We start from the raw sequence: 22,811 nt of genomic DNA, 5'->3' as shown, positions 1-22,811 counted from the left end.
AGGTTTACAGAATACCGTCACTTTAATTGCAACGTTTATATTCACACGTGGGATATGTTTTCCTATCCGGAAAAGATCGAGCATTAAAAGTGGAATAAATGAAACTGTGGCTTTAAGAACTGTGGGGGGGGGGGGGGGTTCACATAGTACAGCCAATCGAAGGGCGAATCTCTGGGTTTTGGCTGAAGCAGCGTCTCACCTGCTCAAAATCACGTCGGGAAGCACTAACGTACGGCAGCCTCCGCTTTCTCAATTAATATTCAAGTGTACAATTAGTTGTTTATATGGTGTAATCGTATGATTTGATAGAGATGCACGGCAAATGCCCTCTTTGGCAGGAACTAGAACTCTTGTAATTGTTGCAAACACTGCAGCAGAGAACAGACATTTACACGTCAATCTGGCAACTTCACTTTTCGGATTTGTTTCAAGAACGCTGTGTTCGAGCGTGTACTGTATCTCACTGTTTTGCGCGAAACCACGCTGGTTCTCTCATCGAAGTGACCAAACCGAATCTACTGATATGCATGCAGATAATGGATATTTGCGCTTTCTGTCCACAACTCCCGAATTTATCGAGATGGATTATTTACTGTGAGTTTCTTAATAACTGTTTTTTTACTGGACGTCTCATGGCAGCACAAGAGGTAATTTGGTCGCTCACGTTTTACGGGAAGACAAACATATAGCGTTATATTGCATTCTTTTACGGAGTGTTTAGGAAATCTTCTGGTATATTGCGCACCGAGAAATTTTATCATATTCTTAACGTTTGTGAGGTCATTTGACACGCGAACATGAATACAACAATGGAACATACTGGGGTTGAAGAAGTCAACCAGACTCACCAACAACATGAGCCTATCAGTTTCGGGATCGACCAGATCCTCAACAGCACGGACCAGCCCAGCAGCTGCATGTTGCCGAACCGGACCAGCGACGCGGATTACCCGCTGGCCTCCAACGTCTACGGCAATGGCTACAACAGCGTGTATAACCCGGCCTGCTCCATGGCCGCGGGACTCGCGGGTTCTTACAATGTCAACATGAACATGAACGTGAGCATGAACATGAACGTTAACGTAAACTCGGGTAATGCTGGCGGGGTGATTCGGGTTCCGGCCCACAGGCCGATGCCGCCAACGCCCCACCCACCGCCCCCAACTCATCCGGCGGGTATCTCGGCCGGCATGCCCACCGTGCCAACAGTGTCTACCATGGGAAACGTGGCGAACTTTACGTTTCCTTGGATGGAAAGCAGTAGACGGTTTGCGAAAGACAGATTGACAGGTAAGGTTTGACTTGCTTACTTTTCGCCAGCTGGACTAAAAAAAAACGCATTATTTTTGCTTTCGTTTTTAAAAAATATATTTCTGCATGTAAGTGTTGTAGAACACAAAACCCGCAGTGTGCTGGAATTCATACTACACTTTGCGAGGACGAAAAACGGTAACGTTATTTTTACCAAAACGACGTCTTAGTAGCCTATCTGAAGGTAAATATCAAATAAACGAAAACGTGGCAGGATTCGGTGTAATAAACAAGAAGCCATGTAAATGAGTACACAACAAACGTGCATACTTTTGCGTGAATTGTAGGGATCAGAGAAAAATAACTTTTGCTGCCAAATCAAAAAATGTGAAGAGCCTACAGATAAAACTATGTGCTGTTTTTAACGGTGGTGTAAGGCACTTTTGCTGAAGACCAATAATAAACTACATCATTCACCCATCAGATTCTTCCTTTGGTGTTACAAGATTAAATGGTATTCCTATATTGACAAATTCCTGTTTTTGAACGAAAGGAATTGAAAATAAATTTACCTTAAAATGAATGAATAACGTTATCTATTAACCCCATTCACCCTCATTCATCTAAAGCGGGCAAAATGATTGTTGGAATTCAGTTATTTCCGAGTATGAAAATACATATTGGCAAATACTACTCAGAAACTGCTCGTCATTTTTTTTTCAATTGCGCTCTTTAACATTTTGTTATGTTAGATAGCATGTACTCTACATGCTCACAGATTTATAGATAACGTTAATATTCATTTGAATTTTGGAATGGACGGTTGAGGGTCATGCATGTCCTATTAAGATACATTGGGCATTCCAAAATTATTATTAGAATGAATTATATATGACACACTCAGCTTAATTGTATTTGCTGCCCGGCTGTTGTTCTGATGGTTTTACATTTAGCATTTGAGAGAAAATATACATGTTTGCAATGATATTTTTAGAAGTTCGTGATGCTTATCGGCTTCAAACATTTCTGATATTTAAAACACGGGATTATTAAATAGAGGCAAGTCATGAGTTCTTGTTTTTTTTTTGGGGGGGGCTTTTGTAAGTGTAGAAATTATTATTTATAAGTGTACGGTAACATTATTGCCAAAACAATTCTGAGCCACTTTGTAGTTTTGATATTATTGCGGTTTAATATGTTACCAGTAATGTTACCTGAACAATGCTGTAACCCAAAATATTACGATAAAGACACTTTTACTCTGGGGCTATGGATATTCATTAAGTGTTGTACTTTTTAAAATGTGCTTAAAGTTGAAAGGACGGATGCCTCGTGTATCAGGCTTTAGAAAAGTCTAGTTAATATCCTGTTTGTAATTTCTACCCTCTTTGCATTGACTTACGGTGCATATGAAATATGAGAATGTGCATTTGTGATGACTAATAATGTCGAGGTTTCTAATTAAGGTGGCCAATAGTTATACGGTAGCCTATTAATATGACGAATATCAATGCAACTAAGCCGTCGTGTGGCGAATGTGTGAAAGGACCGATGTAACTTGTATCTTTGTTTTACTCAGAACATCTTTTCCATATCACGGTGATTTCCATTTCCAGCTCAGATGGAGTTATCGTAAATGTACAGTATATCCTTGTTAAACACACCAAGTGAAATACTGCGTGTGAAAACGGCCCTAGTAACCGTGCACCAACAACCGCAATCATAAAAACACAGTCGTTGCCGGTATGTCATTTCACCGAGATATGAAGTCAAAGTTTTAAAAGAGGGTTTCAACTTGCAGGCTATTGATATTTACAGCTACGTAAACGAGCAACTGTGAATAATTCCTTTAGGACGATAAACCTGGAAAGATGTAGGCCTATTTGTAGACACGGACTCTATTTAGGCCTCGTTTTGTTACAAGGATCTCGATATTTTAGCGTCTGCAATGATCACAAGTGGCAGGTATGTTTCCTCATTTTGCCGGTGCGCCTGTGGTAAAGTTGCTTTCTGCAGTAATTATAGGAAATGACAAGGGTGATGGCGCCCAATAAAGGGAGGGAGAGACAGACACCTGCTTCGGATGTGATTTGAACATATTTAACCAACTAAATGAATTAATACAAATTAATTGCTGTGATTAAGCCGAGCGCGGAGTTTCATTTTCAACCCACGTAGGCCTACTAAATCCAAACAGCACTGCACCGCTATGGCTGCCCAGGAACGCAGACGATCGCATTTACACCGTTATCTTGGTGTTATTTGTAAATATTTTGGCTTTAGTGGTCTATTTTCAATATTTTTGAATATTTTATAATGATAAAGAATTGTCCATGCTCCAAGAGCGTTTTTGTTTCGTTACAACACACAATGAAGAACCATTTCTGTGTGTTCCTTAAAATGGTGATGCTTTCATTTCAGACGTTGTTGCACACAACAACAACAACAATAATAATAACAATAATAATAATAATCATCATCATCATTCTTATAATAACAACAAGTTTGTCTTTTGCGACAATTAGAAGTAAAAAACGCCAATTTGAAATCTTTCCAATTTATACCCACTTAAACAGTACAGGATATACTGTACGACAGTCATTCGTAGATAAAATTTTTAGAACATTATATATTACTGTAGGGTTAAAGGAAATCCCATACGCAATGACAGACTCAAAACTGTAAACTGTAAGCTCAGACTTTCACAGTTTCCCTCAACAACAACTTCATCAAAAGATAGTTTTGTGTTGACTACGGTTCCATCAAAAAAACCTCTCAAATATTATGAAGGCTCAGATGGCATGTAAGTGCAAAATATACACAAAGCTGTGTGTGTGAATCCAGTTTTGCTGTTTGGGGCCCTGGCTGGTCATGGAAGTGTTAGTGCACTAATGGTCTGAGTTCAAAATGGTCCACGTGCGCTTTTCATTTGAAGCCACGCCAAAACAATGAAAAAAAGATTGGTTACACGGAGAGCAAAGCTGTCAAACAAAAGACTGGCCTAAGATCTAAGGATGATCAGCCTAGTGCTCTGCCAAGGCTCCCGAGTCAAGTAGAGGCGTACGGCCTGTAGCAAATAAATAAATAAATAAATAAACAGACATCTGCCATCGAGCAATGTAATGTGTTATTGGCAGAGGGTGGGATGTAATCTGGGCCCTGGGACATATTCTGTCAGCATAAACAGACACCAGCTACTGCTTCTCCTCCAATTTCTGTGGACGACAATGACGCCACTCGCGCTTTTCGTCGTCTAAAAATAAATGGCGTTGAACTGCTAGCCTTGCGCATAACCTGTCAGTTATTTCCCCACCCCGCGGAGGACGCGGTAATGGTAATCAGGATTCGCCGTACGTGTTCATTCAGTGAGAATATTAATGATCCGATTGCGTTCGACACGGACTGACTGGTAACTTGCGTCATCGGGAACAACAGTGGCGGCATTGATTCGGCGTTGGTGAATGAATCGCTGGAATTTCTGAGATCTCGCTTTCACCTTGATGGTTGCACGTATATGAATGAATCAAAAGTGCTAATTAATGCCTTCAGAGTTCTTTGATGTAGATCTAATGAGAACATCTCGTGCTTTGGCAGTTCTGCTGCACACTTCCTTATATTTATTTGAGTTACTTGTATTTTTGTCAGTGGGCACTGACTAAATTCAGTTGTTCCCACTGTCGTATTTACAGATTGTATCATACTGCCATACAGCTATATATACATGCATATGGATGGTCTTTAAAAAATAAAACCGTTTTTGTTGACAGCATAAAAACGAATCACAGCAGTTCTCCAAAATTATGAATGTTGATATAAGGTCTGCAAATCCAAAGGAATGAAGACATAAAACCAGAAATCATATCAAATGTGAATTAAGTCGATCGGACGGAGTGAGAATAAAAAGACGGCCTTCCTCATTAGAGCGCAAGCCACAAAACCGCCGAAACCTAGCGGTAGTGGGTGATGTTGCGAATTGTTACGAAAGGCATATTTAACAAAACAGCCCCAACTGTAATGTAACAACAATATCCTGAAATGCAAAAAACGATCAGAAACAGAAATGACATGTGGGTTTGTTTGCCATGCAAAAATGATTTCCAAATATTTATCTTCCGTTTCAGATTCTCTCGAAAACAACATAAAGAATTCACCCCAACTCTTCCCCTTATCACAAGGGTGTAGCTATTACAGATTTCACAGATTTTTTGTCAATCCGTTCAGATGTCCCTTTGCGCCTCAGAATATATTCTCTTGTTATGTTTTCTCAGGGCATGTTGTCCCTCTATTTAAAGCAATACCCCTTTCGAAAGTAAACTGGGACAGGGGCATGTAAACCTCATATCACTGCCCTGTAATATTTGTGTATCGAATGTATTTGCAGAGTTGATATGATCGCATACTTTATGGATACATTTTATTATGCGTGTCTATCTGTGTATATTTGGAGTTTTTATAAACTACGCAAATTAGCTGAATATTTCAAATGAAATTTACTGGCGAAATAAAATAAATTATATAGCCCTGCTGAAGCTATTTCTGAAATCACGTATTTCCCCTTTTCAAGCATATACGAGTAAGACTGTAGTCTGAAGAGTCTGTTTAAATTAAGACAGGGTTCATGGCTCTCTTTTGCATTCATGGTATGCAGGTAGACCTACTGTAACAAAAAAAAAAAAAACGTGCACGCCGTAGGTTTCTAAGAACACTGAATTGTGGTCTCACGCGCGTGCCACGTTTTGTCGGCACGTAAAAAATGATATCCTGTACCAATAGATCCTGTATCTTTGCATTGACACTGCGGTACCTGTTTGAGAGTCAAACTTTATGTAGTGCGCTGATATACCAACATCTTATTACATCTTGAAACCTGGACACTTTCAAAAGAGAAGATTTAAATGTTGTTCTAGCGCACGCTTTTTGGCATTCATTACTTTCTTTAATAAACGTTTGTTTAACACGAAATCCTGACTGACCAGTGTGAAAAGTTCGTTGAGACACAATGTCGCGTCGCATGTCCCCTTGGAACTGAATAGTGTTTGTTTCCCTCTTCGGAATTATATTTACTTTCTTTCAGCCCGAGCAATGCGAGTTAGCCTCTGTTCTGACGTCGGACATATTTACACCGATGAAAATGAGGAAGAATATGGATTTCTGCGCATTAAATATTCACAAAGCTGGGCTTTCCTCATTAATTATTCAGGACAGGGATTGATATGTCAACTGAAAAAGCTCTGATGTAAATATTCTTATCTGCTCTATTCATAGTCACAGAGGGCCATTCGTTTAATGGGGTTCATCTTCAGTTAATTTTTGAGAGCCTCGGCGTATCCAGCAGCACACGAAGGAATGAATTCTCCACGTGCTTCACTTCATTGTGTTTTTTGACCATATGCTTTCATGTGATCTGAACAATAAATGATCAGGTAGATTCATATTATTGTATTTCCCCAAAATAAAAGCCATGGAATTTTCAGTCCATAGAATTTTCCGTATTTCATACCTGAGTTGTCCCAGGGAAAATAAGATTGATAATGGCAAAAAATTAAGTATTTTTGTTGGAATAGTAATGGTTCTGAAATTTCTCACAGAGAGTGAATGTGTACCGCAAAGAACATGGATGATTGAACACGCCACCATAACTGCATTAAAATAAACTTCTTTCAACTCCATTGTTTGGTGGTAGTTTCAGAAAAGGAGAAGGTCTGTATAGCTAAACGATTCTTTTTCCTAGAGAAGCTAGAGAAGTCATCTCATTTTCAAATGCTTTCCCGTTGATATTAAATTGCAACGCCAGAGCTCACCGCAAGTGTCACAGCACAGATATAACGGCCCACAGGCCTGGCACGAGGCAGCGATTTGATATTCGTCACAGACCGGACATGTCTGGCGGGTTGGAGATGCGCTGAAACGATACACTTTGGGTGTTTTTTGTAGGGGAGACTTCTTGGCAGTTTATGAAGTTGAGTGCTTAAACAGGCTTGTCCTTTTAAGTCAACAAACACAGCTGGTTTCAGTAGCACCTTCTAAGGCGCAGAAAATTGTGTGGATAAATATGTACTGTACCTGACACAAGAATTTTACTGCTGAACATTTTTACTCGCCATTCTCGTGGAAATGTTGGCTAGTCCAGGAAAATAAAAAATGCAGGACTAATAATTCTCTTTTATGTATTATATTTTGCGTATGCATAAGACATATAAGACTTGCAGTTATGTATATTAGTAATGCCTGCTTATAATAGTTCATTTAAAAAAAAGTTTAAGAAAAGAGCGCAGAGCTGTTTTGTAACACGATTGGCAACATATTTGTGTTCACTAGGCAAATGGACAGGGAAAATCCATAAATATTTATAGTAGACACCTGCAATATGCCTGCGTGAAAATGCTTATATTAGGAAGTGGTAAGTTCAGTCGTTTTCGTGTTTAAAATAAATTATGTGGATATTTTAATCTTACAGTTCATTTCATTGTCCCAGATTTTTGTTAGAATTTGAAAAAACGTTGTAAAATTGCATCAATAGTAATATTGTGTAATGAATAACCTTAAGGTAATCAAAATGTGAAGGATATTAATGTAGTAGGCCTAACACAAAATATTCTGACGTTACTAACTTTTTGTAGTAAGACCTATCAATTTAGTGTGAATCTCGTATAGGTGCAAAAGGTCCAATTTATGACACATTTTGCTACAGCGTTAAGTGTAAAAGCTGTTGAAATAATTACTGAACAAACCTACATCAAATGTTGAGAAGATAAGAAGCCTTTGCAGAGTGTGCACTTTTTCTCTTGTGCTGGCAGAGATGATGTTGACTCAGGCGCACCGGAGATTGCTTCTCTCTGCCCTGTCCATTAACGGAAGGCGAAAGACCTTGCCAGAGAGAACGTGAGAGAGAGGACAAGTAGGCCGCGGCCATTCGCCTGCGGCTGAGCAGTCTGTGCAGAAGCGGGGGTAATACACGGATTGCGACGCTTAATTTGGTTCAAAAGCCAACGGCCGCTGCTCAGAGGTGCCGTTACCCGCATGTTTGTAGGTGCGTTGCCACAGGGGACCCACGAGAGAGTGTTTTTGGGGAGATTGAGAATTCTCTATGTAGTTGGGGGTGGGCCCCCCGCATCTTAAAGGATCGGTAATGGCTTCTCCTACAAATAAATACAAATTTATGTGGGCCAGAATGCATGTGATGACGGTGGCAATGACACTGACGTCGGGGAAAGATAACCTTCCCTGGCTTCTGCAAAGTAAAGACGATTTACTGGTTGTCGCTGAGGCTGTTTATTTTCCAAAGAGCTCTTTGGTGGTTCAATTCCCAGTCTAAAGGCAAAATGTAATGACAGCGGCATAAAACTGTGCTTCGCCCAGCCGTTTAATAAATAGCAATAGATGTTGCTGGTATATTTCAATATCCCCCTTTGAATCTTTTACAGATATATTTATTAGATTGCAACAAAGGTAATATTCGCAATGGGAAAGGGGGGCCTTGTCGCAAGAAAGTGTTATTAAGTAGAAATGATTCTGTTATGGGCCGCAATTTCTCTACGGCAGCATTTATTCTTTGATATGCTGATAGTAAATTTTATTACTCGCACAGATCATTTAGTATTCTCTCGGCAAAGCCCCTGAGTGATTTGGAAAGAGGAGCTTTATTTCCTGTTAAACGCGGTTCTGTAGTGTTAATGATAGTTCGGGCTAGAGATAATGACGTGCTAATGAGAGATTTATCTTCAAGTGAGTATCGCTAACCCCTGCTGAGCTGCGGGACTCGAATGCCATGGTCATCTCAAAATTAAACAGATTTCAAGTGAAATGATGTCGAAGGGGGAAAACGTCTCAGGCCCCAGAATCTTTATTGCGTAGGTCAAAAAGCAATTACGTCTATTTTTCGATTTGCATGAGTAAAAAGGCGTTACATGCCGAGTAAATATCTTTTAAGAAAACAAATAATGGAAATTTATGGTAAACATTTTGAAAGGAAAAAAAATCAGCACAGTATAAAGTGCTTTTTAATATTACGTATTAATGCTTTAAACAAAAGGCATGCACTACGCAGCAATACAGCCACGGAGCAGATTTCCTGCTCTTTTACAGAACGCAAAATTTAGCTGTGTGATGTTTAGGCGGACAGAAACACTGGCGTTAAAAGTATTGCTGAAAGAAATATAAACCAACCTAAAATACGATGTTAAAATAAGATCTGGATTTGGTGTACGACATGTTTGAAATCAATCACACGTACAAAAGGGAAATATTAAGTTGTTATTTGGCAAATGAGATCTTAATCATCCCAAAATTAAGTTCCCAATGAGTTTATCATTTTTAATGCCAATTCCGATCTGTCGAGCAGTTTAGGGTTATTACATCAAGCTACAAAGGCAAAGAAAGATTTAATTGGTTAATCCCCTTTGGAAATACTCAACAATGTTCTCTGATGGTTCAAATAATACTCACCTTGATGGATGGTGACAAACAATTTACTTACCTGCAATTTAAGAAAAATTGATTTTGTTTGCAGTTTGGCTTGGGAAGCCGCGGAGATCTTTGGATGAACAGACAGGTTTGTGACCAGTGGCATCAGTGGATGAATTGTTTGCTGTAGCACTCAGATACCTTAGTGTGACAATCGGATGCTTTTCAGATTGTTTGGGCCCCAGTTCTGGAGGGGACATGCTTATCCCAGACCAGAGCCATTATGTGTGAGTGTGTGGCAGCATAGAAGGCTTGCTTTCCTGTGCTTTCAGTACCCATGTTTCCACTTGCCAGTTTGTGTTTTATTTTACAAAAACCAGGAGTCACTCTTACAAAGGCCAAGTTCAATCATAAAGAACTGTGCTTGGCATTTTCAGTTTGCACACACACACACACACACACACACACACACACACACACACACACAAACAAACAATTGTATGTGAGACAATACTGAAAAATTGGTCTTTTTTCAATTATTTGTTGTTTATTTGGCTTTATTGTAACAGTAATCACTGCAAATGAAGCAATACAGATGTGTTGGAGACCTTCCTCCACCTGACTTAACACAGATAAAAATAGTGACATATCATGACCAGGCCCTAGCTCCCTTGTGTGCTGATGGCCACATTGCTGCTTTGAGCATGATATTTGACTTCGATTGCATGTGAACGTGTCTGTGTAGGCCTGTTTCTTGACCTTATACTCCTTTCTTAAATCTGCAGCATGTTGCAATCTATTCCTGGGTTGAAACCCCACATAATGCATTCTCTGTGTTTCTGAACCTGAACTGTTGACCCATCCACTTTTATGGTTGGGCTAACAACAGCAAATCCTCCATTAAATTCTTAAGGCTAGTCCACCTTCTGTTTTTTTTTTCGCTTTTGCTCTCTCTCTCGGGCTACACTTCCAGGGACCGTAGATCTATTACTTCAAAATGCAAACATTTCAAGGTTCTGAAACCTGACAATGGCCTGTATCATATTGCACCATCCAGGCATCAGTTGTTGTGAAAATGTCACTTTACCTTCGTTATTAAGGCTATTTTTCCTCCTTGTTTTTAATTAATGGCTAATTTTGGCACATCATTTTGGCGCTGGTCACAGGAGATTAATATCCTGGTGTCAGGGATCACTTCAAACGCTGTTCATCTAAGTGCCAACGGAGCAGGCTTACTTCCCATCAACCCCTAAAGCGTCTTTAGTGCGGATGAATTTTGATTGCTCTCACTGAATGCGGATCATCAATCTCCCTGCGCAGCGCCGCCGCTCCTGTGGGACGTGATCGCAGATGTTTTCATATGCGTTGTGGCTCCTGGTGCTCTCTCTGACAGCGAAAAATACATTGTTTATCCGACAATACAATCACCTGCCAGGGATATAGTGAGATCGCTCGTCTTTTCTCCGAGCGGCATTTGGGCTCCCAGACGAGTGCCGAGTGTGTACTTTTGGTTGCAAATGGGTCAAGAGGGGAAAACTCTTAAAAATCTTAAAATCCCACAGTTACTAATGACGATGTGAAACGATGTGCGTGTGTAGCGACTTACAGGTAAAAATACAGATATCCATCCTGAAATTACATTGTTCCATTTAAAACGTTTTTAAAGCTTCAAAGAAAAAAGGACACAAGTAGGCTACAATTGTAAAGTGTGGTTGTCCGTCTGGGGTTTCCTTGCGAAGACTCCTCACAGACTGAATTGGTGGCGTCATCTTAAGTCTACAAACGTTATGTAAGGGCATGTTCGTTTTTTGCTCCTTTGAATTTAAATACAAACAACCACTATGTGATGTGCCTGAGAAAAATTGCCATACGAATAGACTGTGTTGACCAAATTAAACTAAAGCACTACTAACCACTGAAAGACACTCTCTAAGCAGCAAAGGTAGGCCAACAGAAAAGTGAAATGGTTCAATTTTACATACGGAAATTAGCCGCTTAACATAAATGAAAACATATAATTATGGTACCATTGTATTTTACTACTAAATAAATGGATTATTGTATTTTTTTGTATTCAATCAGTGCAAATGATCCAACAATTAAGCAACAATTTATCACTTTGAAATGTTGGCTGTTTGAGTATCATCTCAATGACGTTCTTCATCTAGGTCCCCATACAGCACTGGAGTAAATTACAGAGCATTAACATGAATTAAAAAAACACAGAAATGAATAAAAATGAGAAGCAATAAATGAAATGAAAGCAAAGCTGAACAAAGGAAAAAAGGGGGTGGGGGTGGGGGGATAATTACAGAAAGCAAAGAATAACGGCAGTTATTGTAAGAAAAGCACAACACAGCAGCCTGTCAGAAGCAGCCATGGCTGTATGTGGAGTTTCCTTCATTGAATATTATCCTAAAAATAACAGCCAAATATTATTATTGGCCCCCTCCTCCAAATTCCCATCAGACCCTGCACGGGGACCCTGACTCTGTCTCCCTCTGTTGTTCTGTAGCGGAGCAGGCAGCGGATGCACCGGTGGGAGGCCCGTGCAGCAGGGCGGGGCCCCCATCCCTGGCCGGCCTCCGCCCTGTTTCCGAGGGGGAGCTGAGCGGGGCCCCCGTCTGGAGCTCCATGGAAGCGTTAGCCAAACACTGTTACCCTGATCTCGCTCTGCTGCGAGATGCTAGTCCCCTCCTGGACTACCCCTTTCTCAAGGGCGCATGCCCAGGTGAGTGACCCCCGAGGACCCGCGGTCCTTTGTTTCCCCCCCTTCACCAACCATCCCTCCGCCCCGCCCTGTCCCTGCCCCCTCATTTCGTCTGAACAGCCTTCCCCACAAAGACGCTTTGTAAGGATTTTTTTGGTCCAGTGGCCCAACCTCTGTAAGTCTAACTCACATACAGACAAAATGTGAACAAGCTACTTATCGCATGCAAGTTGCATCTGCTGCAAGCCAGTTTTTCAAAAATTTGGTGATTTATTATCTGTTTTTGTGTTGTGACAATGTTGTTATCCTGTGAATGGACCTAAATGAAGAACGTGCTATTAGTAGTCTTTATGTTTTTTTTTTGTGTAAAGAGGGAAAATATTTAAAAGGTCTGTGAGTCTTTCTTTTTTTTGTAAATGCAGAATGCTGTCTGTTAAGGAATCTGACACGATTACCTCCAATCTGACTTCCACAGTACTTTAAAGTATTGTAATTTTCACATCCACAGAAATGCACTGTATTCTCCCCATCTCTCACTATCTCAGGTTCATTAGCTGTCCATATAATGCACATACTATGTCAATGTGTGTACCATATCTCTTCATTCTTTGGTCATAACTGAGTGTGACATATCTAGTGATTTGAGGACATTCCCTACCAACATATCTGGGTGGCATCTTTACCATACAATTTAAAAAAAATAAATCAAAATAAATTAAATAAATCACATTCATAGTAGATTATATGCACACAATCTATATGCACAAGAATCACAGACTCTTAGCACAGGTAAAATAGGTGCTGAAGAATATTACAGCATTTCTTTTTTTCCAAAGAGTAACAATTTGTGCTTAGTCAGATTTCTGTACCTTTAAAAATGGGCCCTCAGAAAACAAAAAAAAAAATTATCTGAACATTTCAATTCTGTTTTCAAAATAAAAAAAGTATGGCATAGAAACAGTGGCCTAGTGGCATCTTGGAACTGGCTTGTAATACATTTTCAATAAAAATGGGTGTCACTCATTTTAAACTCAGGATAAAAACAACAGTGTTGTTTTACTCAGTAACTATACTCATTTTTTACACATCTCTGGATATACACGCTACAGTAAACGTGTTTTTGCATAATGTCTAAATTAATGATATGTTGATACAGGTGACACATGATTAGAACATCTGGCTCAGTCATGTGGCTTGTCTATAGAACATCTAGACTTGTCAAGGGAAACAGTGGAAACATCTGGCTTTGACACCGACAGACATGTGTTTGTCCCGTCCTCCTGACAGCGGCCCTGTCGCCATTCTCTGTCACCCGTCGGATCGGGCACCCCTATCAGAACCGGACGCCGCCCAAGAGGAAAAAGCCGCGGACCTCCTTCAGTCGCGTGCAGATCTGTGAGCTGGAGAAGCGATTCCACCGGCAGAAGTACTTAGCGTCAGCCGAGCGCGCCACGCTGGCCAAGAACCTGAAGATGACCGACGCACAGGTCAAGACTTGGTTTCAGAACAGGAGGACGAAGTGGAGGTAGGCCTGCCTTTAATCAGTCATTCAAAGCTTGTCTGCTTATTTCCCCTCTATACAGATCTGTTTGGAATATCTAGTTGTGCATTTCGCTCACCTCACCACAGTAACCTCTGCACTCACACAGCAGCACTGAACCAATCAGCAATCCGCTGATACACTCACACACAGCCAAAGTCACACAGTGCACCACTCTTAAGTGGGCAACAATTGAAGGATGGGCACTACACCCCTGATATCATCAAAGCAACTTGTAGGTGCCTGACAAGTAGCGGGGTGCCTGAGAGCAGTGACACAAGGAAACCCCTGCCAACCCACCCACTTCTCTCCCCTGTGGAATAAGGCCGCTTCTCTCCCCTGTGGAATAAGGCCAATTCACTCCACTGCTGTGGGATCTTGGTCACTGCCAGCAGATGAAACAGTCAGTTTCTAACCTGGGTCTTAGGGCTCTACTTGCACTCAACAGTATTTGATTTATTTATGCAATTTATTCATCTATACAAGATGCAGGACAGATGTTCTTAAACATAATTCTTGTATGAACACGCATGCTAAATCATAACTTTATCATCTCTATTACAATGGTAGTTTTTCTTATCCATAGTAATTTCCAAAAAGTCTTTTGTTGTGACAATTTGGTAGTGGTGAAATAACCCACTTGCTAAATTGTATATATAAAAAGCAAAAATACAGTTTGAAATAATGTAAGTTTAAAAATGTCAACACAGGCACATTCAGTTTAGTTGAAATACAGTAAATGTCTCTCTAACTATAAAACACATGGTTGCTTTCCAGTGGCGTGAGTAGGCTCTGTGTTACTGTCATATTGAAACAGTCAGGCCTCTCAGCCCAGAGATTTTCAGACATTCAGAGAGAGCAGTAGAACCTGGAATGTAACCCCCCCCCACACACACACACACACAGACACACACACACACAGTGGCCAGCAGAGGGGCAACCCTGCCTTTTCTCAGACAGGATAAAGACAGATCCTTCATCCTTCAGACATTTTTCCTCTTTCAAGACCAGGGGAGGCCAGCTGGCATATTTACAGACAGAAAACTCCCAACAGCTGATTACAAGACCAGCAGCCAGACAAGATTATTCCCCTCAAATATTCACTGAGCCCCCCCACCCGCTAACAAAAACATTAGCATACCTTTGCTTAGATCGCCTACTTTTTTAAAAAGCATTTTTTTGGGAGGGAACAAATACCTTTGACAAAGCAAAAAAACCTCCCAAGAAACAGGCCATTGCTTCTAAAAGGCAGTCCAGGCATTGCTGTCCAAAGCAATATTGACTTAGTGGTCTGAATAATGGAAAACATTGTTCACCAAAGTAACACTATCCTAATTCACTCAACCTATCATACGCCCCTTTAAAAATAAAGCAGTGCACAATTGAATTAGAACGAGGCTTTTATACCTTTGGTTTTATAAACAGGCTTTGGGAGGGAAAGGGGCTGGAAGTTAGCTGGGATTTGCCAAGGCGAGGGCACGCTAACCAGACCTACAGCAAACAAAACAAAGATCTTACCAGCAGGTTCCTGCTGGGAAAGTAATAGAACTAAACTCATTTTGTCTGAGTGCATCCTCGCTCTTGGGCTCTCAATAAAATATTACTGTTGTGTGCATCAGACACCACACATCAATACGGCTACCCCTGTGTCCGCTCAACACTGGGGTGGGCGTTCTTTAGTTTTAGGTAGCTCTCCAGAGAATTCTGAAATCGCCAAACTGAAGAGGGCAAAACATGTGTTGGATGGGTACTTCCAGAATGAGACCAAGGAGGGTGGAGACAAAGCCCACGGTGTAGCGGTGCTTATAGATCACTGACAGTTTATGGATGTTTCTCATACACATTTCATGCAATGAGTATGAGTTGATTGGTTTGCAGTGCAAAGTGTGAAGTCCTTTGTAGGTTGAGAGTGATGTGTATTTCAGGACAGGGACTTCAATAGGTGTTAATTATGTTTTTATAAATGTCTTTAATGGTTAATAAAAATAATATTGATAGACATGGTTACCAAAGCTAAGTCATCCTGCTTATGACTTAAGTCATACACTTATGGGTTCTCTACAAACACTGTTTCTTATTAAACTGTAGCCTACAGTTATTACAAGACCTCCCAGCTATATTACATATTATTTGTTGTGTACACAGGTATTAATGTTTCTCACTTTTGATTTTAAGTGGATGGGCTGATAGCTTTAGAAATTAAAGAAAATAATCAGATAGATAATCAGATAGATAATCGATAATTAAATAAGATAATCCTGGTGATAGTATATCTAATTTTTTTTCCCAGTTGCGCTGTGCCAATTATAAATATTAATAATTTTATTACTTATCTAATCTTTCATTTCTTGTTAACAAATGACTTGGTATAGCATCCAGAAAGATTTGTGAATATTTATCACTAAAGATAATGTTTTTTGCAACTTCAAAAAAAAAAAACACTGTTTTGTAAAAAGAAAAAAGAAAGAAAGAACAAAAGAATAGGACAAATGAGAGAATGACCTGGCATCAGTCCTGGCTCCTGAGGTGTGGCCTTCTTAGCTTCCCAGAAGTATAATGGTGTAATTATCTGCTGCTATAGGTTCAAATGAAAAATGCTTTATAGAAGCCCTCATCTGTGGTGAGAGATGCTAGTTGTACAAATGAAACAGATCAGCCATGGAAAGCTAGTCACACTGAAAAGGCTCACCATGCATGGTTCAGTGGGATTCCTGTCAAAGTAGCTGTGGCTTCCAGTGAACACATCCTGTTCCTCTGTGCCATAACAACTGGGCGTGTGGGCTGATGTATTATGTCATAGGTTAAGATATCTACTGTGCCTATGTATCATCTTACAACTACAATGTGAATGTAGGAATAAAAACAAATATAAAAATAGTGATATAATGATATGATACATTCAAACACTCTTTTCAGATGTTTTTATATTTTATGTATGGTCCATCATCAGTCCTTACTCCTGTTTAATACTGTCAAAGGGTTGTTTGTTCATACTTGTCAAACACAAGACCATATTCATTAACTGTACCTAATTCAGCTGTAACCAGGACGGTTTTCTTAACCAGGAAGCACTTCATGGCTTGGTGAAAATGGTAGTGGAAGGGCAAAAATGGCAGGATGTGATGATGTGTAGTGCACTAAACTACAAAGAGAAAACCAGAAGAACAGATTGTATCCTTTCCCCGTTTGTTTTATCCTGGACCTCTAGTGGTAAAATGTTGTTAATGAACCACTTAGTGTGTGGACAGTCATTAGGGGCCAAAACCAATGTCTTTGAGGCAGAGGGAGAATAACCCTTGTAACCCTTATCCCCCCTCTGGCCACCAGGAGGCAGACTGCAGAGGAGCGGGAGGCAGAGAGGCAGCAGGCCAACCGGCTGATGCTGCAGCTGCAGCAAGAGGCCTTTCAGAAGACCCTGAACCAGCCCCTGCAGCAGGACCCACTGTGCCTGCACAACTCCTCCCTCTACGCCCTGCAGAACCTGCAGCCCTGGGCCGAGGACAATAAGGTGGCCTCCGTCACCTCTGTCGCTTCTGTGGTCTGACACGAGCAGCCGGGGAAGGGGAGGGGGTGGGGCATTCTGTAGCAGACAGCACTTACGGGCGGGAGGAGTCTGTGTGAGGACATGGACAGGATGTTGGAGGATGTGCCCCTCAGAGCCATGCAGACAGCAAAACTCCTTCCCTGTGCCATGATTTGCATTGGATGTGTGACATTAAAACTGAGAAGGGGGTACCTGACCTGTGAGGGCAGGTGTGTGTGTGTGTGTGTGTGTGTTTGTATGAGCGTGTGTGAGTGTGCATGTTTTCACATGTGTGTATACATTTCTGTGTGGGTGGTTGATTGTGTGTGAATTTTTCTCATTACTGAAGAGATGTAATTGACTGGAAACAATTCAGTATTTTATTTTGTATATTCATGCAGCTGTTCATTCCTCATTGTAAAGGATGGCAACAACATTGTCATAGCAACACAATGAGGGGACCTTTATTGATATACCTACTAATGTGTATATCTTAGAATGCCAAGTAATCCATTTTTTGTATGTGTGTGCACCAAAATACGGGCATGAAAAATTATGTGGTGTTTGAGTTCCATTAAAATGGACGAAGCAGACAAACTCTTTGTGACATCTGTATTTTAATCCGCCATGATTTTTTTCCTACCTGGATCTGTCCAGTATTGCTTACCTCACACAAGGTTTTCGCTTTCCCTTCAGCTGTCCGTCTAACAGAGGGCGGAGCTAATCTTCAACCATCCGTCTAACGGAAGGCGGAGCTAATCTTCAACCATCCATCTAACAGAGGGCTGAGCTAATCTTCAAATGTCTGTCCAACAGAGGGCAGAGCTCATCTTCAAATGTGTGTCCACCTGGACGGAGCTCATCTTCAAATGTGTGTCCCACAGAGGGTAGAACTAATCTGGGGGGGAACTAATCTGAAACATTTGACAGATTCTATCCTCAAGCCTGACTCACTCAAGGCTGGCCTGCAGGTTACCCCCTCTCACTTCCCCCTTGGATTTCATGGACATATGTCACACAGGTTCCATATGTGTCTGTATGTGCACTTTTGAGTCACTCACTCTGTGAGGTGGAGGTAGTTGTGACATTTTTACTGCATCAATCCCACCAATGTGCTTTGTGTTGAACGTCATTGTGACATTGCCAGATGGAGGCCTTGTTTTGGCTTTGCCAGTTCCTCAGAAGTACTGCCACAGACTCAGAAGATTGTGTGCTCCAACCTTGCTTGCATACTGAACGATGTCAATGCAGCTGTAAATTGAATTTAAGGCTTGGTTAGAAACCCCAGCATGGACCCATCAAACTCTGTTATTTTGAGACAGGTCACTGTATTGCCACTCATAGAGACGCATCAGCACAAGCAAGGGAGTGAACAGGTCTGCAAGGAACTGCACCTTGATAACTCGTGTTTCCAGCGTGTTTCCACAGCAAAACATGGCCTCCGTCCTCACTGATGAAAATGTACATCATCCGCTGCTTCTCATAGCAGGAGGCACCTATAAACCAATCCCAGGGATAACTTCCACATCCCCTATTGCCAGAGTCCTGCATGACACAGCTGTACAGAGCACACACACAAACACCAGGAAAAAGATGCAATCACTCTCAAAGTACACACAGTAACCCTGAAATTCAGTAGAAAACAGAGATATTCATTCCTGATGCCCTGACGCAGCAAGATCTGGGTGGATAATTCAGTGGAGGGGAAGTGGGTTTGGATCACACAGTTCATTACCTCCTAAATTACGCTTCCTACGGACAGATTACCTCAGTTTACTGCAGACCTGCAGACCTGAAAACAAGCTGTACAGCGGAGGAGAAGAACATCTGCTCGGGCTCAGCAAGGAGTGAGTCACGCTCTCCGCAATATACAGGTGCATCTGAAATACACACTTTTACCTGAAAATAGCAGAATTGTCATGACAGCATTTGAAGAACAGCATTTATTTTAGTCCCATGTGCAAGACATTAAATTTAGTGTTTGAAATGAATCAATTTTTTAGAGATTAAATAATGCCCCCTTCTCGCCCACTTCCCAGACCGAAGTCTCTCAGACTTTATTTCAGACAATTTCAATGTTAGGCACTGGACATTTTCCACTTTGGCTGATGGTTAGCAATCATTTACCATGTTTTCCAGCTCATGTTTTGCATTTCCGATTTTCATGGATCTTTCGCATTTAAAAATATTTATTCACTTTCAAATAAAGCTTAATTTATTGAACCGTTTCAATTCACTCATTGTGTCACAAATGTATCAGTTTTTAAAGTTTTTTTCCCCATACATATTCTATGGCCCAATGAGAGTATTGTATGTTGATTATAGCCTACAGTAATTCCCTAGCTCTAACTTTCACAGTTTCTAAAGTGAACAGCAACTACTCTTGAACTGAGAAAAAGTATTAATTTATATAAGCATATTATTTTTTTTCTGGGAGTTTTTTTTTTCAGATGGCAGATTTTCAGTGACTGTTGTGTTATTTTCACTTTGCCAGCTTAATGTGGAGCTTCCCTTGACTGCACATTATCTACTTTGGTTGCTACCCAAACATTCCCCTGACTGAGAATGGCACACACGTGGAGGCTTTATCAAAATGACGTAGATAGCAGACCATAAACTTCCCACAACACAGTCAGAAGAGACTAAACATAGTGAGCAAGTCAGGCTGTTAACGATGTGAAATAAATAGGGGCTGACACTGAAATAAACTCATTTTCTTCAGCACAGATTCTTTACATTTGATATTTAAGTTGAAAAAGAAAAGAAAAAAACTCATAACATCATGGGTATAATCGAGTGCTGTTTTGACACCATTACATATATGATTAGTAATGCAAATGTAGTACAAATAAAGAGGAGAGATGACATAAGCCATAATTGTCTACAAATAAAGCAGATGTGTGAGGAAAATGTGTATCTCTCTGAGGGATGAGTTTGCACACTGTTCAAATCATGCATTATATTAATGCGGGGCTTTTATCCTTTAGAATCATTCATTTTATGCACTTTTCTTTATTCAGTAACAGTAGGTAAGTTCAGCAATTAACAATTAACAGAGAAAAGTGTCTTTGAATTGAAAAACACAGCACACATTTATTTGTAGCCCAAAGTTAAGGACAAATCTTGACTGATTTTGGGGGTGTGTCTAAGGTATTGGGCAATAGTTCAGTTAAGATAATTGGTTGGTTGTACGGATTCTCTGAGGCCAACACATCTGCTCAGCTTGTTATTATGAGGAAAGAATCAACTCTGGAGGCCATAGATGCATTACTACAAATAAAAAAACACACTCTTTTTCAAACACTCAGTGATAGCAACAGAAAGAAAATGCTATGTGTATGTAGAACAAAATGTTACCCTCCTGAAATGGTGCTTCACTTTGGTGCTATAAATCAGTATGGTGAGGGCCACAGAATGATCAGAGACAGTACACAACCCCCTGACAAGGTGCAGATCATACCTCTATATATGTAGGATCACTGAAATTGCACAATAATATGCACTCACCTCTGAAGTATTCAACCTACTAAAGTAAAAACTATTCTCTTTGCCATGCACAGAAATTGCAGCTTGTAAACCAATATAGAGCTTTTAACAAGTCAAATCCATTCAATAACATTCATTCTGTGTTACAAATCAAGCTCTCTTATGATATGACATGTTTCAATTTTAATGGGTTATTAAAATATAGGACATACTATTTGAATATTATCATTGCTGGAGGAAAAAGTAACATCCGTGTTGATGATGAGGTACCTTGTAAAGAAAACAATCTAATGAGAGAAACTAAGCGTATATTTACACATGAAAGAATATGGAAATAAGCAATCAGACTTTTTAACAAATGCAATATTTGCCGATTTCTAACCATCATCATCATCAACCACTATGTTTTAATAGAGGAAGAATGTGACTGCATCTGACTTTGCTGGTGATTCTGAGATTTTCTGAACACAGGTGTCAGTCAGGTTCTAGAGTTCCTGTTTGACAGTGAGGGCACAGCATTTTCTCAGGTTAAAATCAGACTGAAACTTGTGCTCTGCTGTTAATTTCTCAGTCTCAGTCTGTTCATACTAGCATGAAGACTCTGTGCTAAATCAGCTTTGTAATTTTCAGTTATACTTTCATCTGTATCTATATACCTGACTGAGACCTGGATTCCAATCTTGTCACCTGTATTTCCTGAAGTCATTTTTTTGTTGTCACTTATGCAGGACTGCGAATTTTGATGGTTATGAAGTCAGCCAAAAAACACACAGGTAACAAAAAATGTTATGCCTCTTTTATTTGTTTTTTCAAAATCATCAGAAAACCTTCTTGTGGTTTGGAACCTCCCTCAACTCTTTCTTTTACTCTAATCCTTTCAGAAAAAAATATATGCATAACGTAAATATATTTACAACTTCCTTAACTTCTGTCTAAATTGGCTAAGGTAGTATGAAAATGAGAACCCTCCTTGCATTCATATTAAAATGTGACATCAATTAAAGTGTGCTGAAGCTTTAAATTAAACATTAAGGGCAAAACAATGCGTACCGAGTGTTAATGACATTGTGTATTGGATAATAACTCGAAAGAGCTGAAAACCAAACAACTTGTCTTCCTTGTGTAATTGTCTTTATTGAACTGATAGCGCACGATTCACCAAAAAAAGGCCTTTTCATCTATATACACTGTTCAGGGTCGGACTCAGGTCAGACAAGGAAAGACGTGTTTAATAACCTAAACTCCCAATGGAAAACTTGTCTGTTTTTTTTTTTTTGTTAAAAAGAAGCTGTGCCTCTAGCACCCTTTAATTAAACTGAAATTGCACACATTAGTCTTTTTATACAGCAAAAGTACTGCCTTTACTATGCCATTGAAGATAAAGCCTTCAATGGCATAGTAAAGGCAATCATGTCTTACTTCTCATACAATACTATGCTGGCACATGAGTCGAATTACCTCCAGTCTGATTCTTCACAGTGGCTAGTTCGAATTTGGTATGCTAAATGAATAATGCATTTCATGCATGGATCTGAGACCAGTATTTGCGACTGCCTTTTTAAGGCATGCACTAAGTACTGAGCTCAATGAACTGGCACATAAAACAACATTAGAGACTGAAAGTAAAACAAGTAGTACTTGTCACTTCAGTCATGAAATTGTTCTTTTGCGTGAGTGTGTAAAGTGAGCTTTTTATTGATTTTAAGATCTCATTTGTGATGGGATTTTTGTGGCATGCATGGCATGTACACTTTTCCCAAAAACTGCAGATGTGGTTCTGTGATTTCCTTCCCAAAAAACACCCAGGGTGTTGTGCTGCCATTCTGAGTAAGGTTTTTGTGTGTGGTATCAGTGGAATCATGCTGAGGAGTGTTGAAGACCTGGTTAGGTCGCCTGTC

At 40.2% G+C, this 22,811-nt stretch overlaps 1 protein-coding gene across 3 annotated transcripts; it reads left to right on the top strand.

Moving 5' to 3' along the window:
* Positions 1–223: 223 nt before the first annotated feature.
* Positions 224–18,826, top strand: tlx2 (T cell leukemia homeobox 2). Of its 3 annotated transcripts, XM_036551320.1 has the most exons (5): positions 224–1,290; positions 12,170–12,385; positions 13,652–13,889; positions 17,232–17,412; positions 18,124–18,826. In XM_036551320.1, exons 1-5 carry the CDS (start codon positions 798–800, stop codon positions 18,133–18,135), a joined length of 1,140 nt encoding a protein of 379 aa, XP_036407213.1. In that variant the 5' UTR covers positions 224–797; the 3' UTR covers positions 18,136–18,826. The 3 variants fall into 3 exon arrangements, with proteins under 3 accessions (XP_036407213.1, XP_036407212.1, XP_036407214.1); XM_036551319.1 differs by lacking the exon at positions 18,124–18,826 and having other exon boundaries at positions 17,232–17,630; XM_036551321.1 differs by lacking the exons at positions 12,170–12,385; positions 18,124–18,826 and having other exon boundaries at positions 17,232–17,630.
* Positions 18,827–22,811: the final 3,985 nt, after the last annotated feature.

This window comes from Megalops cyprinoides, chromosome 18 (assembly GCF_013368585.1).
Source record: "Megalops cyprinoides isolate fMegCyp1 chromosome 18, fMegCyp1.pri, whole genome shotgun sequence".
NCBI classification, from domain to species: Eukaryota; Metazoa; Chordata; class Actinopteri; order Elopiformes; family Megalopidae; genus Megalops; species Megalops cyprinoides.
Note: the sequence above shows the minus strand (reverse complement) of the source record. Positions and strands in the feature narration are given on the sequence as shown.